The 20,585-nt window shown below is 38.3% G+C and overlaps 3 protein-coding genes and 1 pseudogene across 6 annotated transcripts; all 4 read right to left on the reverse strand.

Moving 5' to 3' along the window:
- Positions 1-1,076: 1,076 nt before the first annotated feature.
- LOC118936363 (interferon beta-like) lies at positions 1,077-2,800 on the reverse strand. Of its 2 annotated transcripts, XR_005035517.1 has the most exons (6): positions 2,495-2,800; positions 2,312-2,398; positions 2,031-2,180; positions 1,694-1,783; positions 1,352-1,600; positions 1,077-1,300 (listed from the first exon to the last, which is right to left on the reverse strand). XR_005035517.1 is itself a non-coding variant. In XM_036940785.1 (5 exons), the coding sequence occupies exons 1-5, from the start codon at positions 2,618-2,620 to the stop codon at positions 1,493-1,495; spliced, it is 561 nt and encodes a 186-aa protein (XP_036796680.1). In that variant the 5' UTR covers positions 2,621-2,800; the 3' UTR covers positions 1,336-1,492. The 2 variants fall into 2 exon arrangements, 1 of the variants encoding a protein (XP_036796680.1); XM_036940785.1 differs by lacking the exon at positions 1,077-1,300 and having other exon boundaries at positions 1,336-1,600.
- Positions 2,801-5,847: 3,047 nt separating this feature from the next.
- On the reverse strand, positions 5,848-13,717 carry LOC110485147 (annotated as a pseudogene).
- Positions 8,430-10,452, reverse strand: LOC118938269 (interferon beta-like). Of its 2 annotated transcripts, XR_005035518.1 has the most exons (6): positions 10,122-10,452; positions 9,939-10,025; positions 9,658-9,807; positions 9,321-9,410; positions 8,978-9,226; positions 8,430-8,926 (listed from the first exon to the last, which is right to left on the reverse strand). XR_005035518.1 is itself a non-coding variant. In XM_036940786.1 (5 exons), the coding sequence occupies exons 1-5, from the start codon at positions 10,245-10,247 to the stop codon at positions 9,119-9,121; spliced, it is 561 nt and encodes a 186-aa protein (XP_036796681.1). In that variant the 5' UTR covers positions 10,248-10,452; the 3' UTR covers positions 8,962-9,118. The 2 variants fall into 2 exon arrangements, 1 of the variants encoding a protein (XP_036796681.1); XM_036940786.1 differs by lacking the exon at positions 8,430-8,926 and having other exon boundaries at positions 8,962-9,226.
- A 2,087-nt stretch (positions 13,718-15,804) lies between the features above and the next one.
- LOC118938270 (interferon beta-like) lies at positions 15,805-17,827 on the reverse strand. 2 transcript variants are annotated; one of them, XR_005035519.1, is made up of 6 exons: positions 17,522-17,827; positions 17,339-17,425; positions 17,058-17,207; positions 16,721-16,810; positions 16,378-16,626; positions 15,805-16,326 (listed from the first exon to the last, which is right to left on the reverse strand). XR_005035519.1 is itself a non-coding variant. In XM_036940787.1 (5 exons), exons 1-5 carry the CDS (start codon positions 17,645-17,647, stop codon positions 16,519-16,521), a joined length of 561 nt encoding a protein of 186 aa, XP_036796682.1. In that variant the 5' UTR covers positions 17,648-17,827; the 3' UTR covers positions 16,362-16,518. The 2 variants fall into 2 exon arrangements, 1 of the variants encoding a protein (XP_036796682.1); XM_036940787.1 differs by lacking the exon at positions 15,805-16,326 and having other exon boundaries at positions 16,362-16,626.
- Between the last annotated feature and the right edge of the window lie 2,758 nt (positions 17,828-20,585).

Here is a 20,585-nt window from a genome sequence, read left to right on the forward strand (position 1 = left end):
TCATTCCGTGGCCTCCAACTGCTTTTAATTGCTAGTAAAACTAAGTGCATGCTCTTCCATCGATTGCTGCCGCACCCTCTTGCATTAATAGCAACACGACTCTGGACGGTTTTGACTTAGAATATGTGAAACAACTACAAATACCTAGGTGTCTGGTTAGCCTGTAAACTCTCCTTCCAGACTCACCTTAAGCATCTCCAACCCCAAATTAAATCTAGAATCGGCGTCCTACTTCACAACAAAGCCTCCATCACCCATGCTACCAAACATACCCTCGTAAAACTGACAATCCTACCAATCCTTGACTTCGGCGATGTCATTTACTAAATATCCTCCTACACTCTACTTAGCAAACTGGATGTAGTCTATCATCGCGCCATCCGTTTTGTCACCAAAGCCCCATATACTACCCACCGCTGCGACCTGTATGCTCTCTCTGGCTGGCCCTCACTACATATTCGTTGCCAAACCCACTGGCTCCAGGTTATCTATACGTTTTTGCTAGGTAAAGTCCCGCCTTATTCCAAATCAGTGGTCACCATAGCAACACCTACCCTTAGCACGCCCTCCAGCAGGTATATGCAGGTATATTTCACTGGCCATCCGCAAAGCCAACACTTGCTTTAGCCGCCATTCCTTCCAGTTCTCTGCTGCCAATGACTGGAATTAATTGCACAAATCACTGAAGCTGGAGACACATGTCTCCCTCTCTAACTTTAAGCATCAGCTGTCAGAGCAGCTTACCGATCACTGCAGCTGTACACAGCCAATCTGTAAGTAGCAAACCAAACTACCTCATCCCCATATTATTATTTACCCTCTTGCTCTTTTGCACCCCAGTATGTCCACTTGCACATCATCATCTGCATGTCTATCACTCCATTGTTAATGCTAAATTGTAATAATTTTGCCTCTATGGCCTGTTTATTGTCTTATCTCCCATACTCTTCTACATTTGCACACACTGCACATAGATTTTTCTATTGTGTTATTGACTGTACGTTTGTTTATGTGTAACTCTGTGTTGTTGCTTTTGTCGCACTGCTTTGCTTTATCTTGGCAGTGTCGCAGTTGTAAATGATCATTTGTTCTGAACTGGCCTACCTGGTTAAATAAAGGTGAAATAGAAAATAACTACATAAAATCACACCTTGGACTTGGATACAGAATGAGCACTGAGATTACCAATATTTAAAAGTATTTTTTATTTTATTAACTTAACATTTGATGAAGAGCAACAAAAGGCACGATTTTCAAATAGATAAATAGATTCATAAATAGGCCTACATCAATAAATAACCTTGACAAATAAATAAATAAATATAGAAGTAGGCCTACATCAATAAATAACCTTGATAAATAAATACATAAATAAATACATGTATGATATTGCTGTTTGACATTGCACATTGCATGATTGTAGAATAGAAGGCTTTAAAAATCAAGCACAATTGTAAAACACATTAGTAAAAAAAGATCTGCAAGTTCAAATTCATGTTCTGTTGGACCACAGAAGGCTGTCAGAGTTGTGTTTCAGAATGAATTCTAGGGTGTACAGGAGTTCTTTTCGAACCACTTCCCAGGCGCAGTAACTGAAATTCTGTGAAAATAAAAATAAATTGTTAGGGCAATATTATCCTATGTAGAGATATTATCAAAACAAAGTGTCTATTTTTTTCAACCTATATCCTACCTTTTCTTTTAAAACTGCTGCAATGTTCCCAAAGTATGTCTTCAGGCCCTCTGCCCTGATGGGATAATCACTTGTATCCACACTGCTCATCTGCCAGAAAGGAGGAAAGAGGCAGGCGATGAATAATAATTAAAATGCATCCATTATAGTGCATTTGCTTGTACCCTACTTTTTATTTTATGACTGCCGCGATGTTCCTAAAGTAGGTATTCAGCATCTTTGCCCTGACTAGATAACCACACTCCCCATCATCTGACACAAGAATAAAATAATTCAAATGTCACCATACCACACTTAAACAGTTAAGCTATCTGTATTGGCCTAGGTAGGTACTCACACACTCGCTCTCTTCAATCTGACGGTAGATAATGTTCTGAAAATACTCCAACTTCTGTTGGTCCCACATTGTCGGCAGTTCGTCAGTTCCGAACAATGTGTCGATGTTCTTCAATGTCTCATAAATAGCCTTAGCAGCACTGCTGCTCAACTGAAACGGACAACAACAATAATTTCAATTAACATAAATGGCCGTGTAAAGTGTTCTACTTTCTAATCCTAACGGTTGCAAATACTCTTTCATGCTGTAAAGAACTCTTGAATATGCTCGCTTGCCCTTACCTGTGGCGCCCCGGAGGTTGCAAATGAGGTGGCTGGGAATGCCATGAAGACATTCTCCTGCAGGCACTCCAGAGGAAAATGACCGCCCTGAAAGAAGGAGAAAACACATTTTTCATGTTGAGCTATTCAGTTAAACATAGTTGGATAATACATCTCAAGTCAAAAGTAATTTATAAAATCTACCATGTCTCTCAGTAGGTTGTGGGTTGTTCGCACCAGCTGTCCTTGTAGCTGGCAAGGCATGGGCATCGAGAAAACCTGCGCGAGGCAGAGGAAGGCGCTCATCCAAGTGATAGTCTGAATTGCCATTCTTATGGTAGTTAGATGATCTGCAACAGATGGTCATTGTTAGTTGAATATAATCCTGAAAATAATTAATTAATTGAAGCCCGAAGCAATGATCAAATGATAGCATGTTGTTGACTTACCTGTTGCCAGTATATTGCAAATTTCCTCCAGTCAGAATTTGGTTTGTGTTCTGATCCCATATCTGCGGATTATCTTAAATAGTGAGGATTGAATGGATGTACAAAAAGTGAAAGGGTGTCTCGCTAAATGAAGAGTTGAAATGAATGAATTTGGGAAAGTTTTGCCAAGTGAACCGCAAGACCGGATTTCTCTTTTCGTGTTCCCTCTCATCATGTTTCGAGTTTTCCTTCATAGGAGGAACATTTTCCTAAGTAGGTTAAAAAAAGAACTCATAGAGAGAGAGAGAGAGAATAGAGAGAGAGAGAAGAGAGAGAGAGAGAGAGAGATAATCGACCCCTTAATTTTACAATGCGTGCAGTAGACCTCTTTATGTCTTTATAAACACCAATATTTATCTAATAGCACTTTTATGAACTAAGGGAAGACCTACTACAATGTTTGTTTTTTAATCACAATGTGTGTTTCTCACTCTAGGTGACACGCGTTCGTGCGTGTGAATGTGACAGAGGGAATGAGAGATGATGATTTAAAATGGATCTCGTTCTGTTTGCATCTTCTGTCGTTAATCCCATTCATGTCGATACATTCGAATGAAACTGTTGATAATAACTGATGATTAAATAGAAATCATCCAGCATTTGATGACGTCTGTATCTGAATAATCAGGCTAACATTACCATTTGACTATTTATTACTTACTAGAGACTAAATAAACCAATGTGCTAATGTGTTTTGATAACATTGTCGTGGGTTTAGTAGAAAAATACCTAATTCCTAATAACACTATTTTTCATCGTCTTGGATATGCTTAGTTAAAGGGGCAATTTCTGCGAATGCTACATTTAATTTAGGACTTTTAACTGAATGATACACAGGCTACCTATTGACTCTTGGATAATATATAACTTTTAAAGGCACAATGAGCTCAGTTCACGTGTCTTATCCTCAACAGAACCCAAAAAGTACTTTTGTATTACATTGTTTGAAACAATATACATCTAAACAAACACTGTATAGCTTAAAAATGTATTTGAAACTATAAAGTTGATCTTTTGGATGGTCATTACTTGAATCAATAGCTCTCTGACAGCGGTTACTTTTCTCGACCCACATCCCTCATTTACCAGAATAGTGGTTGAGTGACCACTATGGTGTTTAATTTAACTGTAGATTGCCTATAAACAAATGAATGCATGAGACTGAATGGATGAATAAATGGGTGACTGAATATATAAATGAATGGAAAAACACTATATGATAATAGATGCATGTATTATGTCATTTAATAGTGTTATAATACATAAATACAAAGCCTTCACATATAAACATATCAGTCAGTCAGTAAAAATATCATCCATCTATCTATTAGCCAGCCTCAAGGACATGTCACATGTCTCCAATGATGATTATGAGGTTGTCTAACAGACCGCTTCTTCCTCACCGCTTGACTCTGCAGTCGACTTCGTCACAGTTTGACCATGGTGTCAAGGAATTTTTAAAACTGCACCAGTTTGTAGCGAAGCTCCTCTCCCACGATCTCACATGCTCATGCGCTGTGTTCCTGGAGCGCATACAAGACATGCATTTTTTTCAGTCAACTCAACCACAGCAGGTACTGCGCCAACGCATCCGACGACACACAAAAAAACGGCGCTTGGAAGTTCCAAGTTTCAGCGAAATTCCTCCGATTTGTGGTGATCTAGAACTTTTCCTCTGATTAATTTAGCCTATTTTCGAGTGCATTTGATATTGGAAACCTTCTGTATCAAGATTGTGTTCAGCTTGTTGAAATACGTTTTCAGAGACCCTTTGCCTGAAGTCACTGACCCTCCATCTCCAGAGGATGCTCCAACTCCAAACCCGACCTGAAGACAATAGAAAATGGTTGTGAGTGAATTAGTTCCCTCTTAAGAAAAGTACATAAAAAAATATATCGCTTAGATTAAATCACAAAATAAAGACCTGTGCCAATTATTGTCTGCCCCCCAAATATAACTTAGGCTACAAGATGCGGGATCATACTTACGCATCCCTCCAATTTCTTAACTTAACTAGGTCATCTGTTTTTGAACAGGTTCAGTGTTTCTTTGTTCCATGTGACAAGAGTCAGGCTGTTAAATAATTGGGCCATATACTCCAAAGCCTCTAATGCATTCACAGAGACGTCCTCGCCCTGTATGAAAGAAAACAACGTTTTAGGCATTAGGATGTCTCATAAATTCCATGGTTAAACTTCCAATTTATCATTTTGAAATGGAAAAACATCAAACTCTCTAGTTGATTCTATCCAAATCTTGCTACATGATACACTTCAGTATCTTACCTGTGTGTTCTTGTAAACATGCTCTGGAAACATGCGCTCGACTTTTCTTTACGGAAACAGAACTGGAAATTGTCCACCCTGAAATAAAGTCATATCAATATCAAAAACTGAACTGTATTGGAATAGTATCCATAAATGAAACATTGTGGTACAGAGAGTGAAGGCATTGGTTATATAAAACGTCCTATAATAAAATAAAATAAATTGAGGTCTAATAATGAGATATACTGAGTATCAAATTTTGCACATCAAATAGTGGACAGGTGCAAAAATAACGCACTAGTGCATGAATTGCGTCCACATGCACAGTTCAGATGCTGCCGTGTATAAGCAGAACAGAACAGAGTCAGGTAGATACTCAACCATTTAAAGGCTAGCATGAATATTTGAATTTTTCGTCGTTCGGGGAGACTAGCAGACCTGCAAGAATAAACCACTTTACCAATGTGTTGTGATAACATTATCGTAGGTAAAACACGTAGGTAAAACAAGGTACAGCTTCCAAATGTAGTTCAAACTAGCCCATAACTTTAATCTCGTAGATGGACATTCCTTTCATCCTTAGTTCTTTGACAATGATTACTTTTCTCCAATCCACAGCTATTGAGAAAAATAGTGGTTCATTGACCGTTTTGGTATTGTTTAAAGAGCAGACTGCTCCTTTAAAAAGTCAGTCTATAAACAAATGAATGCATGAAACAATGAAAGGATGAATGACTGAATATATAAACGAATAAATAAAAATGATGAGAGAATAATTATTTGATTTTATTATAAAGGAACAACTTCATAGCCTTCACATGTTTATAAATAAATCATTCAGTCAGTAAATATATCAGCTGTCAATCTATTAGCCGGGATCAGAAACATGTCACATGTCTCCAATGATGATTATGTGGTTTTCCAACAGACCTCTTCTTCCTCATGGCTTGACTCTGCTGTCGAGGAATTTCTTGAACTGCACCAGGTTGTCGCGAACCTCCACTCGCGTGATCTCCCATGCGCATGCGCTATGTTCCTGGAGAGCACACAATATATATATATATTTTATGTCTTCACTCAACTCAACCACAGCAGGTGCGCTGCCAAGGCGTCCTATGACACCACAAAGGCGCTTGGAAGTTCCCAGTTTCATATGTGATTTGTGGCAGCAAAATGCATCCTATTTGTGGTGATTTCAAGTGGTTAGAGCGTTGGACTAGTAACCGGAAGGTTGTGAGTTCAAACCCCCGAGCTGACAAGGTACAAATCTGTCGTTCTGCCCCTGAACAGGCAGTTAACCCACTGTTCCCAGGCCGTCATTGAAAATAAGAATTTGTTCTTAACTGACTTGCCTGGTTAAATAAAGGTAAAAAAAAATAAATAAATAAAAAAAATAAATAAATAAAAAAAAAAAAAAAAAAAAAAAAAAATTTTTTTTACAATTTGCTCAGATTCATTTAGCCTCTATTCGAGAGCATTTGATATTGGACCCACCCAGTGGCGACCGGTTTTCCAACCGTACCCCACCTGTTTTGAGCCCCATATGTTTAACTACAACAAAAAAAGTTTAGCCACAACAGCAGAAAAATTACATTTGTTTAACTTTTTTTTGTTGTTGCCTGTTTTACTTGCTATTTTGGCATCAATAAGTTTCACATATCAGTTTGTAAACAATGTAGAAAAACAACAACAATCATTGAGTTAATAAAGCTGCATACAAAAATGGTCTCTTTTTTGCTTTCTTGAGTAATCGAATATTTTTAGATCGTTCATTGTCTGCTTATATGCCCCGTGTTTTAATCCTTCGGTTCTGACTTGGTGTACAGGGAAAACACTGTGAAGAAGGTTGAATGATTCCCTTGATAAGCCCCAATTTTCAACGGGTGACTCTTAATTATGCTATTGTGAAATGAATCATGAAAAACGTAAAGACAGTGAACAGTTTTCGTACATGTCTATGCAAAGAATTACATTGGAGCAATGCATTTCATGATAACAGAATACACTGTGCACTTTTGCATTCTATTCGGCAAATATTACTCCTAATACGTTATTGATCGTGGAACACAATTTCATAGATGGGTTGGAAGCGTAGAATTAGCAATTCTAATAATGTAATAGTATCTCCATGGTTGGAACGGAAGTTGTATAGGTGCTCAAAGTACACTGTTCAAAACAGGCCAGCCCTGTCCAAACCAGGCCAGCCCTGTCCAGTGATAAAACACACTTAATTGAAAAAAAGCATTTGAATATATCTACATTTTGAGAAGATACATTTGACTTGTTTTAATGGCTTTCCTTTATGGATTAGTAGGCTGGCTATAGGACTAATTGTACTGCCATCCGTGCATATGTCCTGAGCATGTTTAATACAAATCTTAATGTCCACTATTGGGGTGCCACAAGGTTAAATTCTCAAGCTGACTCTTTTCTATGAATATATCAATGATGTAGCTCTTGCTGCTGATGATTCTCTGATCCACCTCTACGCAGACGACACCATTCTGTAGACATCTAGTCCTTGTTTGGACACTGTGCTAACAAACCTCCAAACGAGCTTCAACGCCATACAACACTCATTCCGTGGCCTCCAACTGCTTTTAATTGCTAGTAAAACTAAGTGCATGCTCTTCCATTGATTGCTGCCGCACCCTCTTGCATTAATAGCAACACGACTCTGGACGGTTTTGACTTAGAATTATGTGAAACAACTACAAATACCTAGGTGTCTGGTTAGCCTGTAAACTCTCCTTCCAGACTCACATTAAGCATCTCCAACCCAAAACTAAATCTAGAATCGGCGTCCTACTTCACAACAAAGCCTCCATCACCCATGCCACCAAACATACCCTCGTAAAACTGACTATCCTACCAATCCTTGACTTCGGCGATGTCATTTACTAAATATCCTCTTACACTCTACTTAGCAAACTGAATATAGTCTATCACAGCGCCATCCGTTTTGTCACCAAAGCCCCATATACTACCCACCGCTGCGACCTGTATGCTCTCGCTGGCTGGCCCTCACTACATATTCGTTGCCAAACCCACTGGCTCCAGGTTTTCTATACGTTTTTGCTAGGTAAAGTCCCGCCTTATCCCAGATCACTGGTCACCATAGCAACACCCACCCTTAGCACGCCCTCCAGCAGGTATATGCAGGTATATTTGGTCATCTGGTCATCCCCAAAGCCAACACTTGCTTTAGCCGCCATTCCTTCCAGTTCTCTGCTGCCAATGACTGGAATTAATTGCAAAAATCACTGAAGCTGGAGACACATGTCTCCCTCTCTAACTTTAAGCATCAGCTGTCAGAGCAGCTTACCGATCACTGCAGCTGAACACAGCCAATCTGTAAATAGCAAACCAAACTACCTCATCCCCATATTATTACTTACCCTCTTGCTCTTTTGCACCCCAGTATGTCCACTTGCACATCATCATCTGCACGTCTATCACTCCATTGTTAATGCTAAATTGTAATAATTTTGCCTCTATGGCCTGTTTATTGTCTTATCTCCCATACTCTTCTACATTTTCACACACTGCACATAGATTTTTCTATTGTGTTATTGACTGTACGTTTGTTTATGTGTAACTCTGTGTTGTTGCTTTTGTCGCACTGCTTTGCTTTATCTTGGCAGTGTCGCAGTTGTAAATGATAATTTGTTCTGAACTGGCCTACCTGGTTAAATAAAGGTGAAATAGAAAATAACTACATAAAATCACACCTTGGACTTGGATACAGAATGAGCACTGAGATTACCAATATTTAAAAGTATTTTTTATTTTATTAACTTAACATTTGATGAAGAGCAACAAAAGGCACGATTTTCAAATAGATAAATAGATTCATAAATAGGCCTACATCAATAAATAACCTTGACAAATAAATAAATAAATATAGAAGTAGGCCTACATCAATAAATAACCTTGATAAATAAATACATAAATAAATACATGTATGATATTGCTGTTTGACATTGCACATTGCATGATTGTAGAATAGAAGGCTTTAAAAATCAAGCACAATTGTAAAACACATTAGTAAAAAAAGATCTGCAAGTTCAAATTCATGTTCTGTTGGACCACAGAAGGCTGTCAGAGTTGTGTTTCAGAATGAATTCTAGGGTGTACAGGAGTTCTTTTCGAACCACTTCCCAGGCGCAGTAACTGAAATTCTGTGAAAATAAAAATAAATTGTTAGGGCAATATTATCCTATGTAGAGATATTATCAAAACAAAGTGTCTATTTGTTTTCAACCTATATCCTACCTTTTCTTTTAAAACTGCTGCAATGTTCCCAAAGTATGTCTTCAGGCCCTCTGCCCTGATGGGATAATCACTTGTATCCACACTGCTCATCTGCCAGAAAGGAGGAAAGAGGCAGGCGATGAATAATAATTAAAATGCATCCATTATAGTGCATTTGCTTGTACCCTACTTTTTATTTTATGACTGCCGCGATGTTCCTAAAGTAGGTATTCAGCATCTTTGCCCTGACTAGATAACCACACTCCCCATCATCTGACACAAGAATAAAATAATTCAAATGTCACCATACCACACTTAAACAGTTAAGCTATCTGTATTGGCCTAGGTAGGTACTCACACACTCGCTCTCTTCAATCTGACGGTAGATAATGTTCTGAAAATACTCCAACTTCTGTTGGTCCCACATTGTCGGCAGTTCGTCAGTTCCGAACAATGTGTCGATGTTCTTCAATGTCTCATAAATAGCCTTAGCAGCACTGCTGCTCAACTGAAACGGACAACAACAATAATTCCAATTAACATAAATGGCCGTGTAAAGTGTTCTACTTTCTAATCCTAACGGTTGCAAATACTCTTTCATGCTGTAAAGAACTCTTGAATATGCTCGCTTGCCCTTACCTGTGGCGCCCCGGAGGTTGCAAATGAGGTGGCTGGGAATGCCATGAAGACATTCTCCTGCAGGCACTCCAGAGGAAAATGACCGCCCTGAAAGAAGGAGAAAACACATTTTTCATGTTGAGCTATTCAGTTAAACATAGTTGGATAATACATCTCAAGTCAAAAGTAATTTATAAAATCTACCATGTCTCTCAGTAGGTTGTGGGTTGTTCGCACCAGCTGTCCTTGTAGCTGGCAAGGCATGGGCATCGAGAAAACCTGCGCGAGGCAGAGGAAGGCGCTCATCCAAGTGATAGTCTGAATTGCCATTCTTATGGTAGTTAGATGATCTGCAACAGATGGTCATTGTTAGTTGAATATAATCCTGAAAATAATTAATTAATTGAAGCCCGAAGCAATGATCAAATGATAGCATGTTGTTGACTTACCTGTTGCCAGTATATTGCAAATTTCCTCCAGTCAGAATTTGGTTTGTGTTCTGATCCCATATCTGCGGATTATCTTAAATAGTGAGGATTGAATGGATGTACAAAAAGTGAAAGGGTGTCTCGCTAAATTAAGAGTTGAAATGAATGAATTTGGGAAAGTTTTGCCAAGTGAACCGCAAGATCGGATTTCTCTTTTCGTGTGCTCCACTTCCCTCTCATCATGTTTCGAGTTTTCCTTCATAGGAGGAACATTTTCCTAAGTAGGTTAAAAAAAGAACTCATAGAGAGAGAGAGAGAGAGAGAGAGAGAGAGAGAGAATAGAGAGAGAGAGAGAGAGAGAGAGAGATAATCGACCCCTTAATTTTACAATGCGTGCAGTAGACCTCTTTATGTCTTTATAAACACCAATATTTATCTAATAGCACTTTTATGAACTAAGGGAAGACCTACTACAATGTTTGTTTTTTAATCACAATGTGTGTTTCTCACTCTAGGTGACACGCGTTCGTGCGTGTGAATGTGACAGAGGGAATGAGAGATGATGATTTAAAATGGATCTCGTTCTGTTTGCATCTTCTGTCGTTAATCCCATTCATGTCGATACATTCGAATGAAACTGTTGATAATAACTGATGATTAAATAGAAATCATCCAGCATTTGATGACGTCTGTATCTGAATAATCAGGCTAACATTACCATTTGACTATTTATTACTTACTAGAGACTAAATAAACCAATGTGCTAATGTGTTTTGATAACATTGTCGTGGGTTTAGTAGAAAAATACCTAATTCCTAATAACACTATTTTTCATCGTCTTGGATATGCTTAGTTAAAGGGGCAATTTCTGCGAATGCTACATTTAATTTAGGACTTTTAACTGAATGATACACAGGCTACCCATTGACTCTTGGATAATATATAACTTTTAAAGGCACAATGAGCTCAGTTCACGTGTCTTATCCTCAACAGAACCCAAAATGTACTTTTTTATTACATTGTTTGAAACAATATACATCTAAACAAACACTGTATAGCTTAAAAATGTATTTGAAACTATAAAGTTGATCTTTTGGATGGTCATTACTTGAATCAATAGCTCTCTGACAGCGGTTACTTTTCTCGACCCACATCCCTCATTTACCAGAATAGTGGTTGAGTGACCACTATGGTGTTTAATTTAACTGTAGATTGCCTATAAACAAATGAATGCATGAGACTGAATGGATGAATAAATGGGTGACTGAATATATAAATGAATGGAAAAACACTATATGATAATAGATGCATGTATTATGTCATTTAATAGTGTTATAATACATAAACACAAAGCCTTCACATATAAACATATCAGTCAGTCAGTAAAAATATCATCCATCTATCTATTAGCCAGCCTCAAGGACATGTCACATGTCTCCAATGATGATTATGAGGTTGTCTAACAGACCGCTTCTTCCTCACCGCTTGACTCTGCAGTCGACTTCGTCACAGTTTGACCATGGTGTCAAGGAATTTTTAAAACTGCACCAGTTTGTAGCGAAGCTCCTCTCCCACGATCTCACATGCTCATGCGCTGTGTTCCTGGAGCGCATACAAGACATGCATTTTTTTCAGTCAACTCAACCGCAGCAGGTGCTGCGCCAACGCATCCGACGACACACAAAAAAACGGCGCTTGGAAGTTCCAAGTTTCAGCGAAATTCCTCCGATTTGTGGTGATCTAGAACTTTTCCTCTGATTAATTTAGCCTATTTTCGAGTGCATTTGATATTGGAAACCTTCTGTATCAAGATTGTGTTCAGCTTGTTGAAATACGTTTTCAGAGACCCTTTGCCTGAAGTCACTGACCCTCCATCTCCAGAGGATGCTCCAACTCCAAACCCGACCTGAAGACAATAGAAAATGGTTGTGAGTGAATTAGTTCCCTCTTAAGAAAAGTACATAAAAAAAATATATCGCTTAGATTAAATCACAAAATAAAGACCTGTGCCAATTATTGTCTGCCCCCCAAATATAACTTAGGCTACAAGATGCGGGATCATACTTACGCATCCCTCCAATTTCTTAACTTAACTAGGTCATCTGTTTTTGAACAGGTTCAGTGTTTCTTTGTTCCATGTGACAAGAGTCAGGCTGTTAAATAATTGGGCCATATACTCCAAAGCCTCTAATGCATTCGCAGAGACGTCCTCGCCCTGTATGAAAGAAAACAACGTTTTAGGCATTAGGATGACTCATAAATTCCATGGTTAAACTTCCAATTTATCATTTTGAAATGGAAAAACATCAAACTCTCTAGTTGATTCTATCCAAATCTTGCTACATGACACACTTCAGTATCTTACCTGTGTGTTCTTGTAAACATGCTCTGGAAACATGCGCTCGACTTTTCTTTACGGAAACAGAACTGGAAATTGTCCACCCTGAAATAAAGTCATATCAATATCAAACACTGAACTGTATTGGAATAGTATCCATAAATGAAACATTGTGGTACAGAGAGTGAAGGCATTGGTTATATAAAACGTCCTATAATAAAATAAAATAAATTGAGGTCTAATAATGAGATATATTGAGTATCAAATTTTGCACATCAAATAGTGGACAGGTGCAAAAATAACGCACTAGTGCATGAATTGCGTCCACATGCACAGTTCAGATGCTGCCGTGTATAAGCAGAACAGAACAGAGTCAGGTAGATACTCAACCATTTAAAGGCTAGCATGAATATTTGAATTTTTCGTCGTTCGGGGAGACTAGCAGACCTGCAAGAATAAACCACTTTACCAATGTGTTGTGATAACATTATCGTAGGTAAAACACGTAGGTAAAACAAGGTACAGCTTCCAAATGTAGTTCAAACTAGCCCATAACTTTAATCTCGTAGATGGACATTCCTTTCATCCTTAGTTCTTTGACAATGATTACTTTTCTCCAATCCACAGCTATTGAGAAAAATAGTGGTTCATTGACCGTTTTGGTATTGTTTAAAGAGCAGACTGCTCCTTTAAAAAGTCAGTCTATAAACAAATGAATGCATGAAACAATGAAAGGATGAATGACTGAATATATAAACGAATTAATAAAAATGATGAGAGAATAATTATTTGATTTTATTATAAAGGAACAACTTCATAGCCTTCACATGTTTATAAATAAATAATTCAGTCAGTAAATATATCAGCTGTCAATCTATTAGCCGGGATCAGAAACATGTCACATGTCTCCAATGATGATTATGTGGTTTTCCAACAGACCTCTTCTTCCTCATGGCTTGACTCTGCTGTCGAGGAATTTCTTGAACTGCACCAGGTTGTCGCGAACCTCCACTCGCGTGATCTCCCATGCGCATGCGCTATGTTCCTGGAGAGCACACAATATATATATATATTTTATGTCTTCACTCAACTCAACCACAGCAGGTGCGCTGCCAAGGCGTCCTATGACACCACAAAGGCGCTTGGACGTTCCCAGTTTCATATGTGATTTGTGGCAGCAAAATGCATCCTATTTGTGGTGATTTAGAATTTGCTCAGATTCATTTAGCCTCTATTCGAGAGCATTTGATATTGGACCCACCCAGTGGCGACCGGTTTTCCAACCGTACCCCACCTGTTTTGAGCCCCATATGTTTAACTACAACAAAAAAAGTTTAGCCACAACAGCAGAAAAATTACATTTGTTTAACTTTTTTTTGTTGTTGCCTGTTTTACTTGCTATTTTGGCATCAATAAGTTTCACATATCAGTTTGTAAACAATGTAGAAAAACAACAACAATCATTGAGTTAATAAAGCTGCATACAAAAATGGTCTCTTTTTTGCTTTCTTGAGTAATCGAATATTTTTAGATCGTTCATTGTCTGCTTATATGCCCCGTTTTTTAATCCTTCGGTTCTGACTTGGTGTACAGGGAAAACACTGTGAAGAAGGTTGAATGATTCCCTTGATAAGCCCCAATTTTCAACGGGTGACTCTTAATTATGCTATTGTGAAATGAATCATGAAAAACGTAAAGACAGTGAACAGTTTTCGTACATGTCTATGCAAATAATTACATTGGAGCAATGCATTTCATGATAACAGAATACACTGTGCACTTTTGCATTCTATTCGTCGAATATTACTCCTAATACGTTATTGATTGTGGAACACAATTTCATAGATGGGTTGGAAGCGTAGAATTAGCAATTCTAATAATGTAATAGTATCTCCATGGTTGGAACGGAAGTTGTATAGGTGCTCAAAGTACACTGTTCAAAACAGGCCAGCCCTGTCCAAACCAGGCCAGCCCTGTCCAGTGATAAAACACACTTAATTGAAAAAAAGCATTTGAATATATCTACATTTTGAGAAGATACATTTGACTTGTTTTAATGGCTTTCCTTTATGGATTAGTAGGCTGGCTATAGGACTAATTGTACTGCCATCCGTGCATATGTCCTGAGCATGTTTAATACAAATCTTAATGTCCGCTATGGGGGTGCCACAAGGTTAAATTCTTGGGCTGACTGTTTTCTATGAATATATCAATGATGTAGCTCTTGCTGCTGATGATTCTCTGATCCACCTCTACGCAGACGACACCATTCTGTAGACATCTAGTCCTTGTTTGGATACTGTGCTAACAAACCTCCAAACGAGCTTCAACGCCATACAACACTCATTCCGTGGCCTCCAACTGCTTTTAATTGCTAGTAAAACTAAGTGCATGCTCTTCCATCGATTGCTGCCGCACCCTCTTGCATTAATAGCAACACGACTCTGGACGGTTTTGACTTAGAATATGTGAAACAACTACAAATACCTAGGTGTCTGGTTAGCCTGTAAACTCTCCTTCCAGACTCACATTAAGCATCTCCAACCCCAAATTAAATCTAGAATCGGCGTCCTACTTCACAACAAAGCCTCCATCACCCATGCTACCAAACATACCCTCGTAAAACTGACAATCCTACCAATCCTTGACTTCGGCGATGTCATTTACTAAATATCCTCCTACACTCTACTTAGCAAACTGGATGTAGTCTATCATCGCGCCATCCGTTTTGTCACCAAAGCCCCATATACTACCCACCGCTGCGACCTGTATGCTCTCTCTGGCTGGCCCTCACTACATATTCGTTGCCAAACCCACTGGCTCCAGGTTATCTATACGTTTTTGCTAGGTAAAGTCCCGCCTTATTCCAAATCAGTGGTCACCATAGCAACACCCACCCTTAGCACGCCCTCCAGCAGGTATATGCAGGTATATTTCACTGGTCATCCGCAAAGCCAACACTTGCTTTAGCCGCCATTCCTTCCAGTTCTCTGCTGCCAATGACTGGAATTAATTGCACAAATCACTGAAGCTGGAGACACATGTCTCCCTCTCTAACTTTAAGCATCAGCTGTCAGAGCAGCTTACCGATCACTGCAGCTGTACACAGCCAATCTGTAAATTGCAAACCAAACTACCTCATCCCCATATTATTACTTACCCTCTTGCTCTTTTGCACCCCAGTATGTCCACTTGCACATCATCATCTGCACGTCTATCACTCCATTGTTAATGCTAAATTGTAATAATTTTGCCTCTATGGCCTGTTTATTGTCTTATCTCCCATACTCTTCTACATTTGCACACACTGCACATAGATTTTTCTATTGTGTTATTGACTGTACGTTTGTTTATGTGTAACTCTGTGTTGTTGCTTTTGTCGCACTGCTTTGCTTTATCTTGGCAGTGTCGCAGTTGTAAATGATAATTTGTTCTGAACTGGCCTACCTGGTTAAATAAAGGTGAAATAGAAAATAACTACATAAAATCACACCTTGGACTTGGATACAGAATGAGCACTGAGATTACCAATATTTAAAAGTATTTTTTATTTTATTAACTTAACATTTGATGAAGAGCAACAAAAGGCACGATTTTCAAATAGATAAATAGATTCATAAATAGGCCTACATCAATAAATAACCTTGACAAATAAATAAATAAATATAGAAGTAGGCCTACATCAATAAATAACCTTGATAAATAAATACATAAATAAATACATGTATGATATTGCTGTTTGACATTGCACATTGCATGATTGTAGAATAGAAGGCTTTAAAAATCAAGCACAATTGTAAAACACATTAGTAAAAAAAGATCTGCAAGTTCAAATTCATGTTCTGTTGGACCACAGAAGGCTGTCAGAGTTGTGTTTCAGAATGAATTCTAGGGTGTACAGGAGTTCTTTTCGAACCACTTCCCAGGCGCAGTAACTGAAATTCTGTGAAAATAAAAATAAATTGTTAGGGCAATATTATCCTATGTAGAGATATTATCAAAACAAAGTGTCTATTTGTTTTCAACCTATATCCTACCTTTTCTTTTAAAACTGCTGCAATGTTCCCAAAGTATGTCTTCAGGCCCTCTGCCCTGATGGGATAATCACTTGTATCCACACTGCTCATCTGCCAGAAAGGAGGAAAGAGGCAGGCGATGAATAATAATTAAAATGCATCCATTATAGTGCATTTGCTTGTACCCTACTTTTTATTTTATGACTGCCGCGATGTTCCTAAAGTAGGTATTCAGCATCTTTGCCCTGACTAGATAACCACACTCCCCATCATCTGACACAAGAATAAAATAATTCAAATGTCACCATACCACACTTAAACAGTTAAGCTATCTGTATTGGCCTAGGTAGGTACTCACACACTCGCTCTCTTCAATCTGACGGTAGATAATGTTCTGAAAATACTCCAACTTCTGTTGGTCCCACATTGTCGGCAGTTCGTCAGTTCCGAACAATGTGTCGATGTTCTTCAATGTCTCATAAATAGCCTTAGCAGCACTGCTGCTCAACTGAAACGGACAACAACAATAATTCCAATTAACATAAATGGCCGTGTAAAGTGTTCTACTTTCTAATCCTAACGGTTGCAAATACTCTTTCATGCTGTAAAGAACTCTTGAATATGCTCGCTTGCCCTTACCTGTGGCGCCCCGGAGGTTGCAAATGAGGTGGCTGGGAATGCCATGAAGACATTCTCCTGCAGGCACTCCAGAGGAAAATGACCGCCCTGAAAGAAGGAGAAAACACATTTTTCATGTTGAGCTATTCAGTTAAACATAGTTGGATAATACATCTCAAGTCAAAAGTAATTTATAAAATCTACCATGTCTCTCAGTAGGTTGTGGGTTGTTCGCACCAGCTGTCCTTGTAGCTGGCAAGGCATGGGCATCGAGAAAACCTGCGCGAGGCAGAGGAAGGCGCTCATCCAAGTGATAGTCTGAATTGCCATTCTTATGGTAGTTAGATGATCTGCAACAGATGGTCATTGTTAGTTGAATATAATCCTGAAAATAATTAATTAATTGAAGCCCGAAGCAATGATCAAATGATAGCATGTTGTTGACTTACCTGTTGCCAGTATATTGCAAATTTCCTCCAGTCAGAATTTGGTTTGTGTTCTGATCCCATATCTGCGGATTATCTTAAATAGTGAGGATTGAATGGATGTACAAAAAGTGAAAGGGTGTCTCGCTAAATGAAGAGTTGAAATGAATGAATTTGGGAAAGTTTTGCCAAGTGAACCGCAAGACCGGATTTCTCTTTTCGTGTGCTCCACTTCCCTCTCATCATGTTTCGAGTTTTCCTTCATAGGAGGAACATTTTCCTAAGTAGGTTAAAAAAAGAACTCATAGAGAGAGAGAGAGAGAGAGCGAGAGAGAGAGAGAATAGAGAGAGAGAGAGAGAGAGAGATAATCGACCCCTTAACTTTACAATGCGTGCAGTAGACCTCTTTATGTCTTTATAAACACCAATATTTATCTAATAGCACTTTTATGAACTAAGGGAAGACCTACTACAATGTTTGTTTTTTAATCACAAACCTGCTATTAGCATGTTTGTGTGTTTCTCACTCTATGTGACACGCGTTCGTGCGTGTGAATGTGACAGAGGGAGTGAGAGATGATGATTTAAAATGGATCTCGTTCTGTTTGCATCTTCTGTCGTTAATCCCATTCATGTCGATACATTCGAATGAAACTGTTGATAATAACTGATGATTAAATAGAAATCATCCAGCATTTGATGACGTCTGTATCTGAATAATCAGGCTAACATTACCATTTGACTATTTATTACTTACGAGAGACTAAATAAACCAATGTGCTAATTAATGTGTTTTGATAACATTGTCGTGGGTTTAGTAGAAAAATACCTAATTCCTAATAACACTATTTTTCATCGTCTTGGATATGCTTAGTTAAAGGGGCAATTTCTGCGAATGCTACATTTAATTTAGGACTTTTAACTGAATGATACACAGGCTACCCATTGACTCTTGGATAATATATAACTTTTAAAGGCACAATGAGCTCAGTTCACGTGTCTTATCCTCAACAGAACCCAAAATGTACTTTTTTATTACATTGTTTGAGACAATATACATCTAAACAAACACTGTATAGCTTAAAAATGTATTTGAAACTATAATGTTGATCTTTTGGATGGTCATTACTTGAATCAATAGCTCTCTGACAGCGGTTACTTTTCTCGACCCACATCCCTCATTTCCCAGAATAGTGGTTGAGTGACCACTATGGTGTTTAATTTAACTGTAGATTGCCTATAAACAAATGAATGCATGAGACTGAATGGATGAATAAATGGATGACTGAATATATAAATGAATGGAAAAAAACTATATGATAATAGATGCATGTATTATGTCATTTAATAGTGTTATAATACATAAATACAAAGCCTTCACATATAAACATATCAGTCAGTCAGTAAAAATATCATCCATCTATCTATTAGCCAGCCTCAAGGACATGTCACATGTCTCCAATGATGATTATGAGGTTGTCTAACAGACCGCTTCTTCCTCACCGCTTGACTCTGCAGTCGACTTCGTCACAGTTTGACCATGGTGTCAAGGAATTTTTAAAACTGCACCAGTTTGTAGCGAAGCTCCTCTCCCACGATCTCACATGCTCATGCGCTTTTTTACTGGAGCGCATACAAGACATGCATTTTTTTCAGTCAACTCAACCACAGCAGGTGCTGCGCCAACGCATCCGACGACACACAAAAAAACGGCGCTTGGAAGTTCCAAGTTTCAGCGAAATTCCTCCGATTTGTGGTGATCTAGAACTTTTCCTCTGATTAATTTAGCCTATTTTCGAGTGCATTTGATATTGGAAACCTTCTGTATCAAGATTGTGTTCAGCTTGTTGAAATACGTTTTCAGAGACCCTTTGCCTGAAGTCACTGACACTCCATCTCCAGAGGATGCTCCAACACCAAACCCGACCTGAAGACAATAGAAAATGGTTGTGAGTGAATTAGTTCCGTCTTAAGAAAAGTACATAAAAAAATATATCGCTTAGATTAAATCACAAAATAAAGACCTGTGCCAATTATTGTCTGCCCCCCAAATATAACTTAGGCTACAAGATGCGGGATCATACTTACGCATCCCTCCAATTTCTTAACTTAACTAGGTCATCTGTTTTTGAACAGGTTCAGTGTTTCTTTGTTCCATGTGACAAGAGTCAGGCTGTTAAATAATTGGGCCATATACTCCAAAGCCTCTAATGCATTCACAGAGACGTCCTCGCCCTGTATGAAAGAAAACGTTTTAGGCATTAGGATGTCTCATAAATTCCATGGTTAAACTTCCAATTTATCATTTTGAAATGGAAAAACATCAAACTCTCTAGTTGATTCTATCCAAATCTTGCTACATGATACACTTCAGTATCTTACCTGTGTGTTCTTGTAAACATGCTCTGGAAACATGCGCTCGACTTTTTTTTACGGAAACAGAACTGGAAATTGTCCACCCTGAAATAAAGTCATATCAATATCAAAAACTGAACTGTATTGGAATAGTATCCATAAATGAAACATTGTGGTACAGAGAGTGAAGGCATTGGTTATATAAAACGTCCTATAATAAAATAAAATAAATTGAGGTCTAATAATGAGATATATTGAGTATCAAATTTTGCACATCAAATAGTGGACAGGTGCAAAAATAACGCACTAGTGCATGAATTGCGTCCACATGCACAGTTCAGATGCTGCCGTGTATAAGCAGAACAGAACAGAGTCAGGTAGATACTCAACCATTTAAAGGCTAGCATGAATATTTGAATTTTTCGTCGTTCGGGGAGACTAGCAGACCTGCAAGAATAAACCACTTTACCAATGTGTTGTGATAACAT

This window comes from Oncorhynchus mykiss, chromosome 13, assembly GCF_013265735.2.
Source record: "Oncorhynchus mykiss isolate Arlee chromosome 13, USDA_OmykA_1.1, whole genome shotgun sequence".
In the NCBI taxonomy this organism is placed as follows: domain Eukaryota; kingdom Metazoa; phylum Chordata; class Actinopteri; order Salmoniformes; family Salmonidae; genus Oncorhynchus; species Oncorhynchus mykiss.